Raw genomic sequence first — 15,757 nt, 5'->3', positions numbered from 1 at the left:
GCTTACTACTAAATGGCAGTATACTTGTTCCTACTGACATGCTGTGCCAGCCTACCGACACCACAAGAAGAGCAGCCTGCATGACAGGAACCTCACCAACACTGCACCAGTGATAGGCACAGTTTATTACCATGACAAGTGCCACTAATGTTGTTTATCGCAGGAGGGGGGACCTCATAGCCATCTAGGACTGCTGCCTCATCTACTGACACACGCACACAACACACACACACACACATACGGCAAGTTCTCAAAGGACAAACTAGTTGCGTTCACATACAGGCATGTCTCTCAAATTGTTTAGTTTATCAGAAAGACAACACAACACAAATAACAGTCTCCTTAGAGAAAAGAGAGAAAACATATTATTGTAGACCTGAAGACTCTAAGTTTTCTTATACGATTTGGACGGTTCCAGGAAAAAAGCATTCAAAGGCGTCATCTTCCCAGGACATACTGCCATCTATTGGTATTCAGTAAAAAGGACCATTGTACTGCACCAAAAATGGAAATCAAAATCCAATGGCGTGGAGAATGTTTATATTGTTTGCTCTGAGTCTGTAAAAACAAAGCGTAATTGGATACAAATAAAATGGACTATAAATTGTAGGAAGTTAAATATTGTCCAAACAACCAAAACTAATTCCCCTATGGTTTAAAGAAGATGGGAAACTGAACAGTGTATTAACATTAATCAAATAATGTCAATACAAATATAATTCCAGTTATTTGACTCTATGGGTTAAATCAGAGCAAGAATGGTCAAAGTAAGGTTAATATGAAATACGCATTTAATAACATTGCAAATGAATGAAATAAATTTCAAGACAGACATGTTACAAAATGAAGGCTTTAAATCTTACCTACTCTACCATGGTTATTGTAAATCAGAGAGAAAGCAAGAGTAGGACAAGGGAGAACTGAGGAGGTCTCAGGAGATAAGGAATCCACAGAACAATGCATTACAATACCATTCATACACAAGAGCAACCAATCAGACCTCATCTTGAATGGGGTGTGAGGGCCACCAAGTTGAGACCGTCTAGAAACTCCAGACTTTAGCATATGAGAGGTGGGGGTGGGTTTGATACCCAGCCTTACAAAATATTTGTGTTTATATATTCTGATACATTGTGTATCAATCTATTGAATTATAAAAATTGTTTCAGCAATCAAATTTGGATTCACTTCAGTTTTTTAAATATTCCAATAGCATGGTTAAATTAAGTCAACTCCTAAATCCACATCATCCATAATGAAATGCCAAGATCACATTTTAAAAGGTCTGTGACTAAGTAACAGTAGGCCTAAATGTATAATTTAGCAGAAACAGTTAAACATCTTAACTGATAATCAGATTTTGAAATATCTAATTGAGAAGATACAATATTAAAAAACCAAGACCCAGTAGTTAAGTGCCTACACCACATATAAGCATAGGGATGCTTTTCATACTTTCTGCTTTTTAAATTACTGTCATAAATCAAGTTCAATGACCTCCTAGTATGAAGTGTTTGCTACTCGTTAGATTACTGTCTCATCTCCACTTCCTCATGCTCGGCTGAGCCCTAATTGGCTTTTAAAACAAAGCAAAGTTGACCCATGTATGATTGTTTTGCACCTCTCACCATAGATAACCATTCTGGTTGTTTAGCACTTGACACCTTTGAGTGTTAACCCCAGGTCGTGAGGATTTCTTCACAGAATTGCAGTATTTTCTTCACCGCAATTGCCCTTGCTAACTCATTCTAGATAAATACTTCATGACAAGAATGACCAGCAAAAAAAACCCAGTAACAAATGCTGACAACCAGTAATTGCTTTTATTTTAAAAAGTCAAATTGATAACAGGATAAAGAAAGAAATTATAATCTTGAAGCTGGCACAGTATGTTACAGATGAAGTAAATAGCGATTACAGTTCAATTCAATGGGCAATGCCACCAGCACCATTGCAGTAGACTGGTTAAGGTCCAAAGGAGGAGAGATGAAATTAGGGAAGGGAAAAGTCACATTGGCAAAAAGGAGAAAATAACGTTTTTCCCATTAGTCCATCATTAGTTGTTGCAAAACAAAGTTCTTACTTATGCATTAGCCTCAGGCAGACTTCCACAACCAAAGGTGTCTAAATGAAATGTAGATATTCCAATGCTCTAGTTTATAAGGAAGTCCTGAAACTAACAAAAATACATAGAAAAGTGGGGTTGGATAAATTTCCTCAAATCTGGCAACATGTCCTCACTTCAATGAGGAGGTATACTCGTGATTCATATTATAAGAAGTGTAAACTTTATTAGTTCCAATAGAAAACAAAATGTTTAAAATGGATAGGATGTAAAAGCCCTTACATTACACCTAGACATTATGGTTCGAGTTGAGGAGGTAGAATACAAAAGAAAAAAGAAAGTAAATAACTAAAAACAAGCACTTCTGTAACAAAACATTATACTGCTCCAGGTGCTACGTTAGTTAGCCTAAAAATGTCGAGTCTTGGTTGGCCTGAGGACTTCAGTCTGCCTCTTCCTCCTCTGACTCAGATTCTGGAACACAGCAAATTCAGTGTCAGCCATATGAACAAAGAAACCCAGAAATCAACACACACAAATAAACCTATATCAAGGAATCAATGTAGGGCTGTATGATATGACAATATACATCCTTTATTTTGGACGCCATACAATTTGTTGATATTTTACTATATGTCAGTCTCTTATTGATGTCACAAAACAGCATTGCATCACAAACTAGGAGTGCTGTTCCAATCCGTCTTCAGGTCGAAATTCACTTTGGCTTCCCGGTTATTTGATTGACCACAATTGCAAACAATCACCAGAACTAGATGTGACATATATATATATATATATATATATTAGTAAAATATCAACCAATTGTATGGCATCCAAAATAAAGGATGTATATTGTCATATCAAACAGCCCTATATGTAACATTATAAACCAGAATTTCATTTGGTTCCGACTGGTTCAGTAGCAATCATTTTAAAAAGGTGGAACATAAAACAGGAAATATTAAAACAAATTCTGCTCAGAACAAACCAATTGAAAGAAAATTCTGGCCCTGGTTTAAATTGAGACATGGAACAGTGAATAGTATTTATCGCTCTTATTGTTAGATAAGTCCACTCACAACCACACATGCTTACCTTCCTCAGCATTCTTGAGCCACTCCACAAACTTTTTCATCTGTTCCAGAAAAACACTCTTTCCTTTGGCAACATGAGCTTCAGTGTACCACTTCAGAATGGCTTCTTCACTCAGGACATCCGCTGAAAAATTAAGACCAATCAAACCACTCCTTCTAATCATGCACCCACTCATGAAGGAACCGTTACATAATCAACCATGCATCTATACACGTACAGCTATCGCATACCTTTGTAAAGCAGCACGACAATTTTCTGGAAAGCCTTCATGAAGTGGATGTTGTCGTAGCAATACTCCTGGATCTTGAGCATCAGGGTGATCTCAGACTGGCCCTGGGAGGTGAAGGCCTTGAGCAGGGGACTGTATTGCTGTAGAAACAAGACAGACGTTACACTTGATCAAAGTACAACTTTTGTACAAATAAGGCATATAGAAAATACAACAGAAGATCTAGGATCAGAAGCCAGCATGGGATGGTGCCTGACCTTCAAGAGTTTGATGGCTTGTTCGGTACAAAGCTCCTCTTTCTTGTTCCACTCCACAGAGCTCATCACACTGCTCCAGATGATGCTGATCATGGTCTGCTCGGAGATGCTGGTCTTCTTCATCTCCTCCCTGACATAGGCAATGGTCTGCAGAAAAACCACAGATGTGACAGTTAACACGAGGAGACAAACCCAAGTCCATCAAAGCAGGTCGATCCGTTAGATGTTGGCTTTCCTGTATTACAGCTAAAAAGAGGGCGCCTTACATCTTTTAATGGCTCCCCAAGTGACATCTGCTCCTGCAGCTCTTTCTGGAGTTCCTTCCGGGCCCCGATGGACTGCTGGTTCCTGGCAAAGTCTGACAGCTCTTTGAGCCCGGCGTCGGTGAAGTACTTGGAGAAGTGCTCACAGCTCCGCTTGTTGGCAGGAAATAGCTCCTAAAGGATGTGGGAAGGAGAAGGCTGTTATAATACTTCTCAGCAGCAAACGATTCTCTGAAACTCTAGAGCCTTCCCCTTCCACATTAGCTGATAAAACATTGATTATACTATAAAAAGGTTAACTTTACACATTTTAACAACCTTCGATCTACACTCACCATGAGCCTATTATCCATGCCGACCTTGCGGAGACTACCTGCAACAGAGTTGATGTCCTTCTCATAGATCCAGGATTTGAAAAGTTTCACAGCAAATGCTGCAGAGACCCCTGTAGGGTAAAATAAGATAGATTTGAAGCTCCAGAGCATACAAGAGAAAAATCCCTTTCTAAAACTATTATGAAGAATTTGACTTCACAACATTAGCTATTTTTTTGCAACTCAGACAAAAAAGAGGCGTATTAAACAATTGTTGAGACTGAAGTTGGCGAAATCAAATCCTTACCTTCTTTGACAAGGTTTTCATTGTAGAGGCTGTTCAGGATGGAGGCCGAAATGTTTCCATTGGCCAACAGGATGCCAGTCAGCATGGCCAGCTTGTTGCGCTCAGACTCAGTAAATCCTTTTAAAAACAGCAGCAACTGAATAGAAGACATGGAACAAAGAGAAAAACTGTTACAAGACAAAAAATTGTGGGGCGACAAAGATTAGGTCAGAACATCTAAACCAATATTGGCAATACACAAGTAGTACATTTCTTTACATTCAGTTTACTGACCTTCTTAATCTCTTCCTCAAAACCTTTCTCCAGGTATTTGTAACGCCTGATAAGCTTGTTAAAGACCTTCAAATAACAAACAAAAAAACATTATTCTAGCATAAAAGCATAAATCTTGGACTGTAGAGACTTTGAAACAACATTTTTTTGTTGGAGGTTTGGAGGTTTCTGGGAGCACTGGGAATCCCATACTTCAAACAAACCTGTGCATATGCTTGCATGGTCTCTAGGTCTTCTTGTGCCGTGAAGAGACAGAACTCTGTGCGGGTCAAGTCATCAGACAAGGTTCCCCCAGGGGCTGAAAACAAGACAGACATTTTAGGCAAAGCTCATACACATCTGATACACTGAACGTATAGAATATTGAAGAACAATTTAAACTTAAATATTTAACTAGGCATTAGACATGCAAATATCATTTACCCAGCATTCCGCCAGCCACCAGGATGTCAAAGAGTGTCTCAGCATAGCGACGGTAGTCAAGTTTTGCGCCAGAGGCATCAAGAAATTTCGCTACAGCTTCCAAATCAGAGCCAGTTTGATTCAGACCTTGTACGATGCTTTCCTGAAATTGGGTAGGGTCAAACCTCTCCTTTTCATCTGTTGAACAATAAATGTTTAGTTGCCTGGAATAGCTAAACAAGACAGCAGCATACGTAGTTTTTTCCCAACTGGATACATAAATAATTAAGCTCACCTCTCTTCCTAGTTTTAAAACGCTGGCCTGTTAGCGTAGGCTTCTGCTGCCTTTGATTACTCATAAAAGACACCCTGTGCAAGACAAGAGAGAGAGAGTACAACGAGTGTAAATTAGTGACAAAAGACATCTGGCAATATATGTGTGATCAAATCAAATTGGTTTGTGATAAAGATGCACATAACAGCGGTAACGATAAACAGCTAAATTGCCATGGTAATATGAAGCCCGTCACCACTCACTATTTGTTAGCTGGCCACAATTACACACAACCATAATCCATTAAAAACAAGACCTGACATAGTAGAAAATGGGCTGTTTAAGTTAAAATCCCCCCCCCCCCCCCCCCCCCCCCCCCCCCTTGTACATGCTAGTATTTGTTACGTTTTAATGGCTATACACATCCATTACTGTCCACCGCATTCAGCTGGGTTGGTCAAGGCCAGAATAGTTGGCACTAACCGCCTTGCCTTGTTCAAACGGCATCATGTGCAAAACTGAAACCAAACAGTTGTCTTTCATTTACAAATAATTTACAAGTATGGCGAGCTCCCATGCTATATTACTTCCACCAGGCGCCAGGTTTTGTTTGTTTAGTCCTACTGTCGTACCTACGTAGTTTGGAACTGTATGTTCCTTCTGATTCTGTAGCTAGCTAGCTAGCCTAGCTATGCTCGGTAGCTAGCCAAACCAGTAGACGCATGTCTCCTCCTCGAATTAAATTGACTAAACATTACTACGATGTAACTTACATGCAATATTTTTACCTCGATGATATACGCAGCGAAGCTGTACAGAAACAAATGACAACTTACCGAATTCCGATGTATGATCAAAAACAGTCAAAGAAACTCTAGGTACTGCGACACAATAACGAGATTCCTTGGCCTAACCAAAAAATCTGAGGAAGTACTCTTCTGCGTCGACGCGAGCTTGATATCGTATGGATCATCACACTTTAGTAGGGGAGACAGCAATAATTGTAAAACAAAACATCTCTGTTATAGATATACATCAGCAATGTATTACAAATAAACAACACTGATACATATATTGTCACAAAGTTGTGTTTCAATCATTGATAAAAATTGGCCTAAAGCGCAGACACTTTCTTTATGGGCCATACCACCCCACTTTAGAAAGTCGCCACCCTCCCTGAAAAGGCAAGCTTGAACAAAGGCCCTGAGGTGAATGTTCATCGACTGAACACGGGGAACTCTGGACAATGCACATCTCTGTTAGGGTCAAAGGAAAATGTCCTCTTGCAGTAATGTTGGAAATGACATGCCAACGATCATCTGAAACGAATCTAAAGTGTACATTTGAAATACGGCTTTGAGTTGAAAAAGGTAACCTAAACAGGCTATCAAAACATGTCTTAACTGAAACAAAGTTATTGAGATTGAGTGCAATCACTGGCAAGAAGTTGAAAGACTAGCCTAAATGTGGCCGGTTATGGAGTAATCAACCCAGTTCGTTTTGCCAAACCCTCAACTTGGGGGCTTTATCTCTGGACACAATGAAACTGGATAAGGGATATCTATAGGAGATTTAGTAGTAAAGATCGTCTTACTGGTTTCTGGTGCATAAAGGATTTGTATACTTGGAATCACATTATACCTACTAAAAGATGTAAAGAGCTACTAAATGCATCAGTCTCAAGAAGCTTCATTAACACATCACAAACATATTTTACCTCCGGGCATAATAAAGGGAGTTAAATGTAATATATCTTATTTACTGCCTCCTTTCCCCATTTAGAATCATGAACACCCAACAGATCAGGAGAATCAGGAGTGTAGTTTATGTGAACAGCATGATTGTCTTGCACAAGCTACACCTTGAGTGCATAATGGACTACTAGTCATAACCCTAAATGGGCTGACAAATAAACTAAATTAAAACAATAGCCCGATTCAGCAGGGCCCAGGGGATATGTGCTGATCAGCAATACTAACTCCAAAACATAACCAGTACTGTTTTTTTTGCTCATAAAATATGTATTAGGGTTGCTTCGATCTGATCGGCGCCGATCCATATCGGCCGATATTCCCATTATTGGTTTTGATCGGCGTTCTCAAAACGGCCGATCGGTATTATCGGATGCTGCTTAATCAGAAGTAAGGTTTTTAATACTCTAAATCAGAAGTAAGGTTTTTAATACTCTAGTATGCCCCCTCTCTGAGTGAGTGCGTGCATGCGTGAAGTGAGTGCAGTGAGAGTGAATGAAGTATGAAAGAGTGAGTGAGACACTATACAGATACATGTTTTGTTGTTTTGTTTAATTGCTGACTTCCTGTGCACCTTTAATCTTTATTCTGTATGTTATCTCCTCCTAAATGCAGACTAATTCGACTTGAAACGGACTGACTTGAAACATATTGGAAATTTGAAACACTGGAAATTTGGCTATAGCCTGTTTATGTTGCAGTTAAGTTTGTATTATAATTTTTTCACAGGAAAGCTACTGTATAAGCTCCAAGTTTGCTTGAGAGACTCTACAGAGTGGAATGTTGCACATGTGATTCTATTGTTGTGATTTTTATTTAAAGATTATTATTATGTACACATTTTATAGTAAGCGAGAGAGCTTCAACACTGGAATGTTGCACATTCCCTGCAATACAACAGATGGTTGTCAATTCAGGGGGTCAGATGGCTGAGCGGTTAGGGAGTCGACACCGTGATCGGTGATCGGTATTATTGGATCGGCAGATACTGATATCGGTGATCGGCACCAAAAAACCTGATCGGAGCATCTCTAATATGTATCATGAGGTCTCAAGTCACATGCTGTACATTATTGATTCCTCTTGAGATACTGCAAACAGACATCAGAGGAAGTCTCCAAATTTCACGACGACGACTAAAAATAAATAAATGAGAATAGCTTTCTTGATTATTGTTACTACTTATTCATGTGAAAATGAAAACATGGGTTCTGTACACTGCACTGCAGTCTCATTTAAATGTTTTGGTCACATTTTGGACACTATTGGGATTATATTTCCATCCACCGATGCCTTCATCCTCCACTTAAATGAGATTTGGGTGCAGAATATAGTGTTTTTGTGTGAAGACAGTTTGTTTTCGGTGAGCCCTATCTGCATTTAATATGCCAAGCTCAGAAAGAGAAAACTGCTTGTTCCCATTCACATTCAGAGTGGTGAAACCTACCATGTGGTTTGGAACTTCAGAAATGAACACACTGTAACATTGCACATACCCATTTTTTTATATGGGAGCAAAAGGCAGAAGATGGCTTTGACAGTTTGTTTGATAACACTAATAACGTTTTCATAAGCTTATTGAATGACACACTAAATCTAACAGTAATTTAATGAACTCAACAAACTTTTGAACCATAAACTAATTTAATTAACTGCACAGGTTATTAAACATTCTCAGACTGTAAATCTGTTCAATAAAGTCAGAGCTCAATTAATTATGAACATGTTTAATCAACTCCACTCTTTATTAACAGATCAATAACTAGATTCTGAGTTCTGTGACTTGTTTAAAAAATGTGACTTACACTTACTGTGGCAGTGCCTACCATGATGGTTCTGGGGTAGTACATCTTTGAATAATGTATGAATTCATGTATTACACTTACTTCATCTGTGTCTATATAATAGCCTGTGGCTTTTGGGTAGACCCCCAGGTCCAGCAGAGCATGAATCAAATATTGAGGATTTTGGGGCATGAACTACATCCTTTCTAAATAATTTTACAAAGGAAAATACAGAGTGGCATGCAGAGACCCTCCAGTGCAGTAAAGCTAGTATTTTCCATTGAGCCCTTTAAACAATACAAAATAGCTGTTTCAATCCATGCAAGTACTGCTTCTTGGAGTTTTTCTGCACTAAAGCTGGTGAAAACGTGTCTTAGGTTCACAATATCACATGAGAGATTAAGCAATTTAGGTGTATTAAGTATGGATTCAAGGAGGGCAAAGGTCTTGAATCTAGATTCATTTGGTGATATTTTTGCAAGAAACCACAAAACCTGTAGAATACAGCTCATGTGACTGATACTGATTATGTAATGAAAATGTAAAAATGGAAGGGAAATGCTAATAAATTGTGGAATAATTATGAACATGGTCTTTTGCCTGTTAATACCTGCAGTGCAGTGTAGAAAACTAATGACAACAATAATGTTTAATGTAACTGGCCTCTCTAACAGTACAACTGGCCCCAGCTTAGCTCCCCCAGTTGAAATAGTTTAGAAGCTCCACTGGAAAGGGCAAGACATGGTGGTCTTTGGATCTTGAAACTACTTCTGACTCAATAGCAAAGATTAATATTCCATATCATAGGAATTCCTCTAGGTGGCACCAGAGACTACAATAAATCAGGGAGACTCCATTAAGCACGAAACTTTCAATTTTCATATTATTAAAAAATCTTTGGTGTCAATACATACGTATCAAGTCTGTGAATAGATATCCATTAATTAAAGTGGCTTGATTAATTACAGATGTCTTTGAAACATGAAAGTAATGCTCATTAACAATGCTGGGTGGCAGTCATCCTATTTGATGCCATTGTCTGCATGGAAAGTGCCTGTTACACAGGTTTAACTTGTCATACCCTGGCTGTGATAATCACATGTAGCTTGTTGCAGATGAGTTGCACTGTCTATTCTCTGCCAGACAATCCCGTAGAGGGACTGAATCACGACGGGAGGCCTGGCCCCTCCTTCCTTTCCCAGCCTGTAAATCGGTGGGAACTGGGTATGGGACAGCCCATAATTGTGCTCTATTTTTACCTCTCTGTGCACAATCTGTCAAGGACGGCTCCCCTGAGACCTGCCGCCGGCAGGCTCCCCTGGCCGCGGAATTTAACCCGGGAACAACTCTCCAGATGTGATGGAAAACATCTGGGCTGCTGCCGACAGGGCTGTCCACCTCCCCGTCTCCCTCTGACTCTCTCAGGCTTGTTGGTACTGCTGATAAATAGCATCTCAACCCAGGAATGTGGAATGGGTTCTGATCAGTCAACCCTGTGTGGATGACAAAAAGTGCATCTCTACAAAAGGCCTCGGTACCATTTGTTGGCCTTGTATGTCGTTATGAGAAGATACGCATCACCCATGTAGTCATCTTATGCACCTAGCAGTCATGAAGTGCATTTAAAAAAATGTATAAATGGTGCAAGGACATATCAAAAGTGCACATCGCAACAACCCTAAAATCCAGGAAACTGAAAGATGGTAACCAAAGTACTTTATTTATTAATTGTTTTTTAATTTAAAAAAAGAGATTACTTGTAAATGTTACATTGAGTTCTATTGAAACACGTCCATGTTCTCGGTCTCATCATAGGTTACGTTAGGCACACAACAAGAATGCATACATCATTTGCTTTTCTAGTTTGTCTTTTACTTCAGATAAAAACAAATGAGAGAGGGTTAACCTTTGCAAACTGCATTGAAATCTCAAACTGTACAGAGCAGAGAAGCAAAAACTCTTCAATTGAGCTCAGTTTCCCCCTGTCCATGGAACAGAAACAACCATTTCCCAAGTACACCTGTGTCTTCTGTGTAACTACAAAGAAAAAAAAAATGGAAAAGGTTTTAAAATCAAGGTCCACCTGTAGAATCTATGGAACGTGAGTTTGGCTGAACTATACCTCCACATCACCCATTGGTTTTCTTACAACAGTACAAAAATCTCCAATAAAACATCCAGATAAAGAATATATCAAATATACTTCAAAATATAGCACACTTTTTGTTTGGTTTCTGATCAGCAACATTGGCATGTGTGTGTCTGAATGCCAAATATGTACATAGGCAGAGTAGACAGTAAAGCTGTGCTGGGTTAAACTTGGAGCAAACCTCTGTAGAATGTATACATGCCATATGCACTCTAACAGAGTTTGGGATTGCCCCAAGTAAAACACTACATTTATTATTAGCCCAGAGGTCACTAAAAATAAAACAGCCCACATTGCAATTGCAAAAAACATAGATATTTTTGGAACACAGCAATAAGAAGTAGCACAGAATACTATATTCCACCTCTAAGCAGGGTCTACAGCCTAACCTATGTACAGCCAATGTGTATTACCCAGTAAGCATGGTTTCTCTGGGTATCTCTCTACTACACATTCTAAGGGAAACATCGAATATGAGGGAACTTGCGCTCCTGTCAACATTGTACATCCTATCACTATCTTTCTACTCCCAGGCAAATGGGGAATAATGCCAATTGGTGTATATGCAGCGTTCAGGCAACGAGCACATTTCCCATTTGCACAAGAGAGCCCTCGGAAACAAGGGGCTCTGGACTGGAAACCCCTAGATGTGGGAAAGTCATCAGGGAGGACCCAGGGGTCCCCTCACTTCCTGTGTGGTTGGGAACATGTCATCCCACCAGTCTAGCCAGAGGTCTTGATGACAGTATATTCTTAATAGACCCAGGATCCAATCCTTCTTTGTATGATGGGTACAGAACATATAGTATGCAAAGGATGTGGAACTGCCTAGGTCAGATACAGGTAGAAAAGATACAGTTTATTATTATGCTTTTTACAAGTACATTGAGTAAAGTTTGAGAGATGTATTGAACGTCAAAGACGACGACAGAGAAAATGGATATTGATCACGTGCACAGTGCAGTACGTTAGTCTTGCCCAGGCTGGGAGGGTGCCCTTCCCAGTGGTTTTTGGCATAAACAACGACAATGGCTTGAACAGGGACCATTCACCTTACTGGTTCTTAATGACAGCCTTGACTTGACTCTGACACTCTCCCGCCCCCATCAAGTCATGGTGCATCCAACAACTTGGGTTAGATCAATGGCACATTTGGGTCTCGGTTTACAATCACTTGGCAAATTACATTTGACAAGCCCTTGGTGCTTCTGCTGAACCACCCACTCTGCAATAGGTGCAAGCAAAGCCTAACAAATCAATAATATCAATCTCCTCGACATTTTGATAATGACTTTTTTTTCCCCCCTCACCCAGGTGAACATCACAAGTGCAGTCATTTTAACATTAACTTTCAAGAATAAATGTCAGGCCTACGGTAGCGCAAATTTTCACTGGTCTTCCTCTGTCTAGAAAGTTGCCTTTTCAGATAGCTTATAGACAGGGTGACTGAATGGCAAAACCGTTGTCTGGTTCCCCCCCCCCCCCCTCACCCTGACAGAAAACTGAAAATAGTTACCACTTGGTCATTTTCGTTATCGTCGTCCATGTCATCATCACCATTGTTTGTCCAGATAACTGGCCAAATCCATTTGCTAGAGAGCCATCGTTTTTGCCACCAAACTCCCACTTTAAGAACGATGACATACAAAACATAAAACAACCTTCTCTCCTCCATGTCTCTGTTGGAATGCAGCCCAGCGGGGCTCTCTCTACCAAAGATGGGCAGCACAGTTCAATATTACAGAGATTGAAGCAATAATTTGGATGAAATGAAAAGACACAAGATAACAACCACAACAAAGTAGAATAATTGCACAGTCATTGAAGAGGGCTGGGGAGGGGAATCAAAGGGTGGAGTTTGGGGTTCAAAGGTCAATTGTCCTCGAGCGAAACACCCAATTATGGCGGTGGTGGGGCGGGGTCTTTATGGCGACGGCACAGACACCTCCAGCAGGCGGTTGTTTTTGCGCTTGCATGCCGCGCTGTTGCCATTCTTGGGACCTCCCTGGACAAACTTCACGCACACCTTGTCCTGCTTGAACTGCACCAGAAACCTGCCATGAGAGAGAGAGAAACTGAGTCAGGTTGTCTGTATGTAGTGTGGGTGCGTCTGTGTTAGATTGTGCTTAGAGGAGTGAAACTGTCAGATGATTTGATCCTGGGACTATGAACCGAGGGGACAGGAAGGAGAGAGAGAGGCACAGGGACAGGAGCTCATACTCGTCTGAGATGTTGATGTTTATCTGCTCCCTATCGGCCATGGCTGTCCCAGCACGGTGGAGTTTAGTGATGATTTCTATGAGATGGTCGCTGCTCAACAGGAAGTCACCTTTGGCTGCTGAGGCAGAGCCCTATGGGGATGCGATAACAGTAAACATGGTAGCCTGACATGATTGTTCGATGTTTCAAAGTAGGGATGATGATCAATTTGACTTACATTTCATTCACATGGAGAATAACTACAACACAACAGTAGACAGTTTCACATACGGTTTTGGTGTACTGGATTGTAAACGTTTGGTTCCTCACCTCTTTGAGTTTTAGGGCAAAGAAGCCGTCATTTTGAGTGCTGACAGACACACTGGTGAGGTCTGGTAGAGGAACGCTGGCCTTCACCTGGCCCGTTTTCTGATCGGCCAGGACAAAGTTGTTCTTGGTCAGCAGGAAGATCCTGGAAGAACCCTGTAGAAAGAGGAGCTGGCTTACCCAAGCAATCATAACTCACCTAAAGAATGCCCGATACTGTATGCCTAAGATTGATTGATGATTTTTTTTTCAGAACGGTGGATGGATCATATTCAAATGTACAGTGTTCCCAAACACATAGCTAAGATTAGTCTTTGGGCTGTATTCTACACAGGCATGTTCAGACATGGCTTTAGAACATGTAAATGTCTCAGTCGTAAAACTGTCCGGGACCTGTAGGTTGAATGTCTGGAGGCGTGTGTTGCTGTTGCGGTCCTCACCTTGCCGTTGGCTCTGTTGATCTTGTTGACTACGTCTGCCAGCAAGACTTTCTCCTCCACGGCGCTGTTCAGCTTCTGGTACTTGGGGTTCTTGTTGATCTCCACGTAGTCACCTTTGAAAGGCTGACTCACACTGCACAACACAAGAGGTCCCACCATGTGAAGGACATTCTTGGGGATGATTCCAAAGGACATGGATAACCCAGGTGTAGAATAGGTGTGTCTGGTGTACATGTGAAGGTGTAGAGTGGGATTTCATTGTGAAAGAGACAGCCAACCTGCTGGGGTAGAGAGCCTTCTTATCCTTGAAGATTTCGCTCGCCTCCAGTTTCTCCTCATAGACTGCCTTCTTGTCCTCTGTGAACTGGCTCCTGTACTTCTTGCACTGATTAGAATAAACAAGTATCGACATTAGAGTTTCAGTGATGGAACCTCCTCACCTTTTCTATCTATCTATCTATCTATCTCGGGTATAGGATTCCAGTTAGGAACAGATGGATCCAGTATTGCTAGGCAGCTGACCCTCCAGAGGTAGAAGATTCTCCTCAGCTCTGTGTTGGCCCCCTCCATGAACTGGTAAGGCCTGGCCGGCCACTTCTTGTCTATGGGGGACATGGAGGGCATGGTCTTCTTCAAATTCAGGAAGTACTTTTGCATCTGGGGACAAACAGGAGAGAGCAACTCAATGTGCAGTGGATTTATGGCCAATATTCATGGGAGTCCGAAAATTCCATTCCTTATTATAATTTACATTCAGACGTGCAGTGAATTATCTGGATGGTCTCATGAGGGTTCTCATTCAGGTGTTACTTACGATCCTCTGTATAGTAAAGTCGTAAATCTTCCTGCCGGCATGGGCCCTGAAGAACTTCCTGTACTCTCTGCGGACCTGTAATCAAAATGACGACTGTCAATCAACTATCACTATGGTGACCAGATGATAATGAGAGACAGTGGCGAGGACCCACAACACCGACGAAACAGGACGGTAGACCAACAGACAAGGGGTTAGTTTCAGACAGCAGACACACCAACAGAGATCTAAACAGGAAGGTAAAACGGCAAGGTTTTAATGGTTATGTAATACGTTATAATAACTGTAGGAACGGTTTTCTGAAAACAGAATGATTTGAATTGCTGGAGTTTGTGGTAAATAACATCAGTGCTGACTTGTAACACTGTGTCGGTCATCATTTGATAACAATTAACGTGAGGAGAGGATTTGGCCACTGAGTGAGACAGAGCTAATGAGAAGTATTGGCAACTCTTCATGCGTTAGAATGACACACAATGGACACAATAATCAAATTACAAGAAAGTAGGCCACTAGTACGACACCCGGACAACACAAACAGGATGTGACCAGAGACATCAACACAACGAAGGAGCACATTTAGTATGTTAGTTTGACAGGCTAGCATGCATCGAATGTCAACAAGAAAGACTGGACAGGTGAAATCAGATGGAAACATTCAGATGGATGGACAGACAGACAGGCGGACATCCAGGCAGCCTCTGCCACACTGGGATTTTCACCTCTGCGGTGAGAAAATGTGGTCTTCAGGAATCAGAAGGGGGAAAAAAAGGCATCTGTCACTCAATTATCTAGCATCATCTTATCTAAAGCC

General features: G+C 40.8%; 2 protein-coding genes across 8 annotated transcripts in view; both read right to left on the bottom strand.

Moving 5' to 3' along the window:
• Positions 1-1,804: 1,804 nt before the first annotated feature.
• LOC124485815 (basic leucine zipper and W2 domain-containing protein 1-A-like) lies at positions 1,805-6,412 on the bottom strand. 2 transcript variants are annotated; one of them, XM_047047645.1, is made up of 12 exons: positions 6,316-6,412; positions 5,501-5,574; positions 5,227-5,403; positions 5,007-5,101; positions 4,804-4,869; positions 4,531-4,666; positions 4,245-4,354; positions 3,913-4,083; positions 3,647-3,793; positions 3,391-3,529; positions 3,161-3,283; positions 1,805-2,539 (listed from the first exon to the last, which is right to left on the bottom strand). In XM_047047645.1, the coding sequence occupies exons 2-12, from the start codon at positions 5,562-5,564 to the stop codon at positions 2,508-2,510; spliced, it is 1,260 nt and encodes a 419-aa protein (XP_046903601.1). In that variant the 5' UTR covers positions 5,565-5,574; positions 6,316-6,412; the 3' UTR covers positions 1,805-2,507. The 2 variants fall into 2 exon arrangements, with proteins under 2 accessions (XP_046903601.1, XP_046903602.1); XM_047047646.1 differs by lacking the exons at positions 5,007-5,101; positions 5,501-5,574; positions 6,316-6,412 and having other exon boundaries at positions 5,227-5,304.
• Positions 6,413-10,713: 4,301 nt separating this feature from the next.
• Positions 10,714-15,757, bottom strand: part of myo1b (myosin IB) — a 51,265-nt gene continuing 46,221 nt past the window's right edge. For all 6 annotated transcript variants that reach the window (XM_047046079.1, XM_047046080.1, XM_047046084.1 and 3 more), the window contains 7 exons: positions 14,944-15,018; positions 14,652-14,786; positions 14,408-14,514; positions 14,130-14,262; positions 13,693-13,845; positions 13,384-13,514; positions 10,714-13,217 (listed from right to left, as the gene is read on the bottom strand). In XM_047046079.1, the coding sequence (XP_046902035.1) occupies positions 13,088-13,217; positions 13,384-13,514; positions 13,693-13,845; positions 14,130-14,262; positions 14,408-14,514; positions 14,652-14,786; positions 14,944-15,018 (864 nt within the window). In that variant the 3' untranslated portion in view covers positions 10,714-13,087. The remainder of the gene's footprint in view (positions 13,218-13,383; positions 13,515-13,692; positions 13,846-14,129; positions 14,263-14,407; positions 14,515-14,651; positions 14,787-14,943; positions 15,019-15,757) is intronic.

Source organism: Hypomesus transpacificus, chromosome 23 (assembly GCF_021917145.1).
Source record: "Hypomesus transpacificus isolate Combined female chromosome 23, fHypTra1, whole genome shotgun sequence".
Classification (NCBI taxonomy): Eukaryota; Metazoa; Chordata; class Actinopteri; order Osmeriformes; family Osmeridae; genus Hypomesus; species Hypomesus transpacificus.
This window is presented reverse-complemented; position numbering and strand designations above follow the sequence as displayed.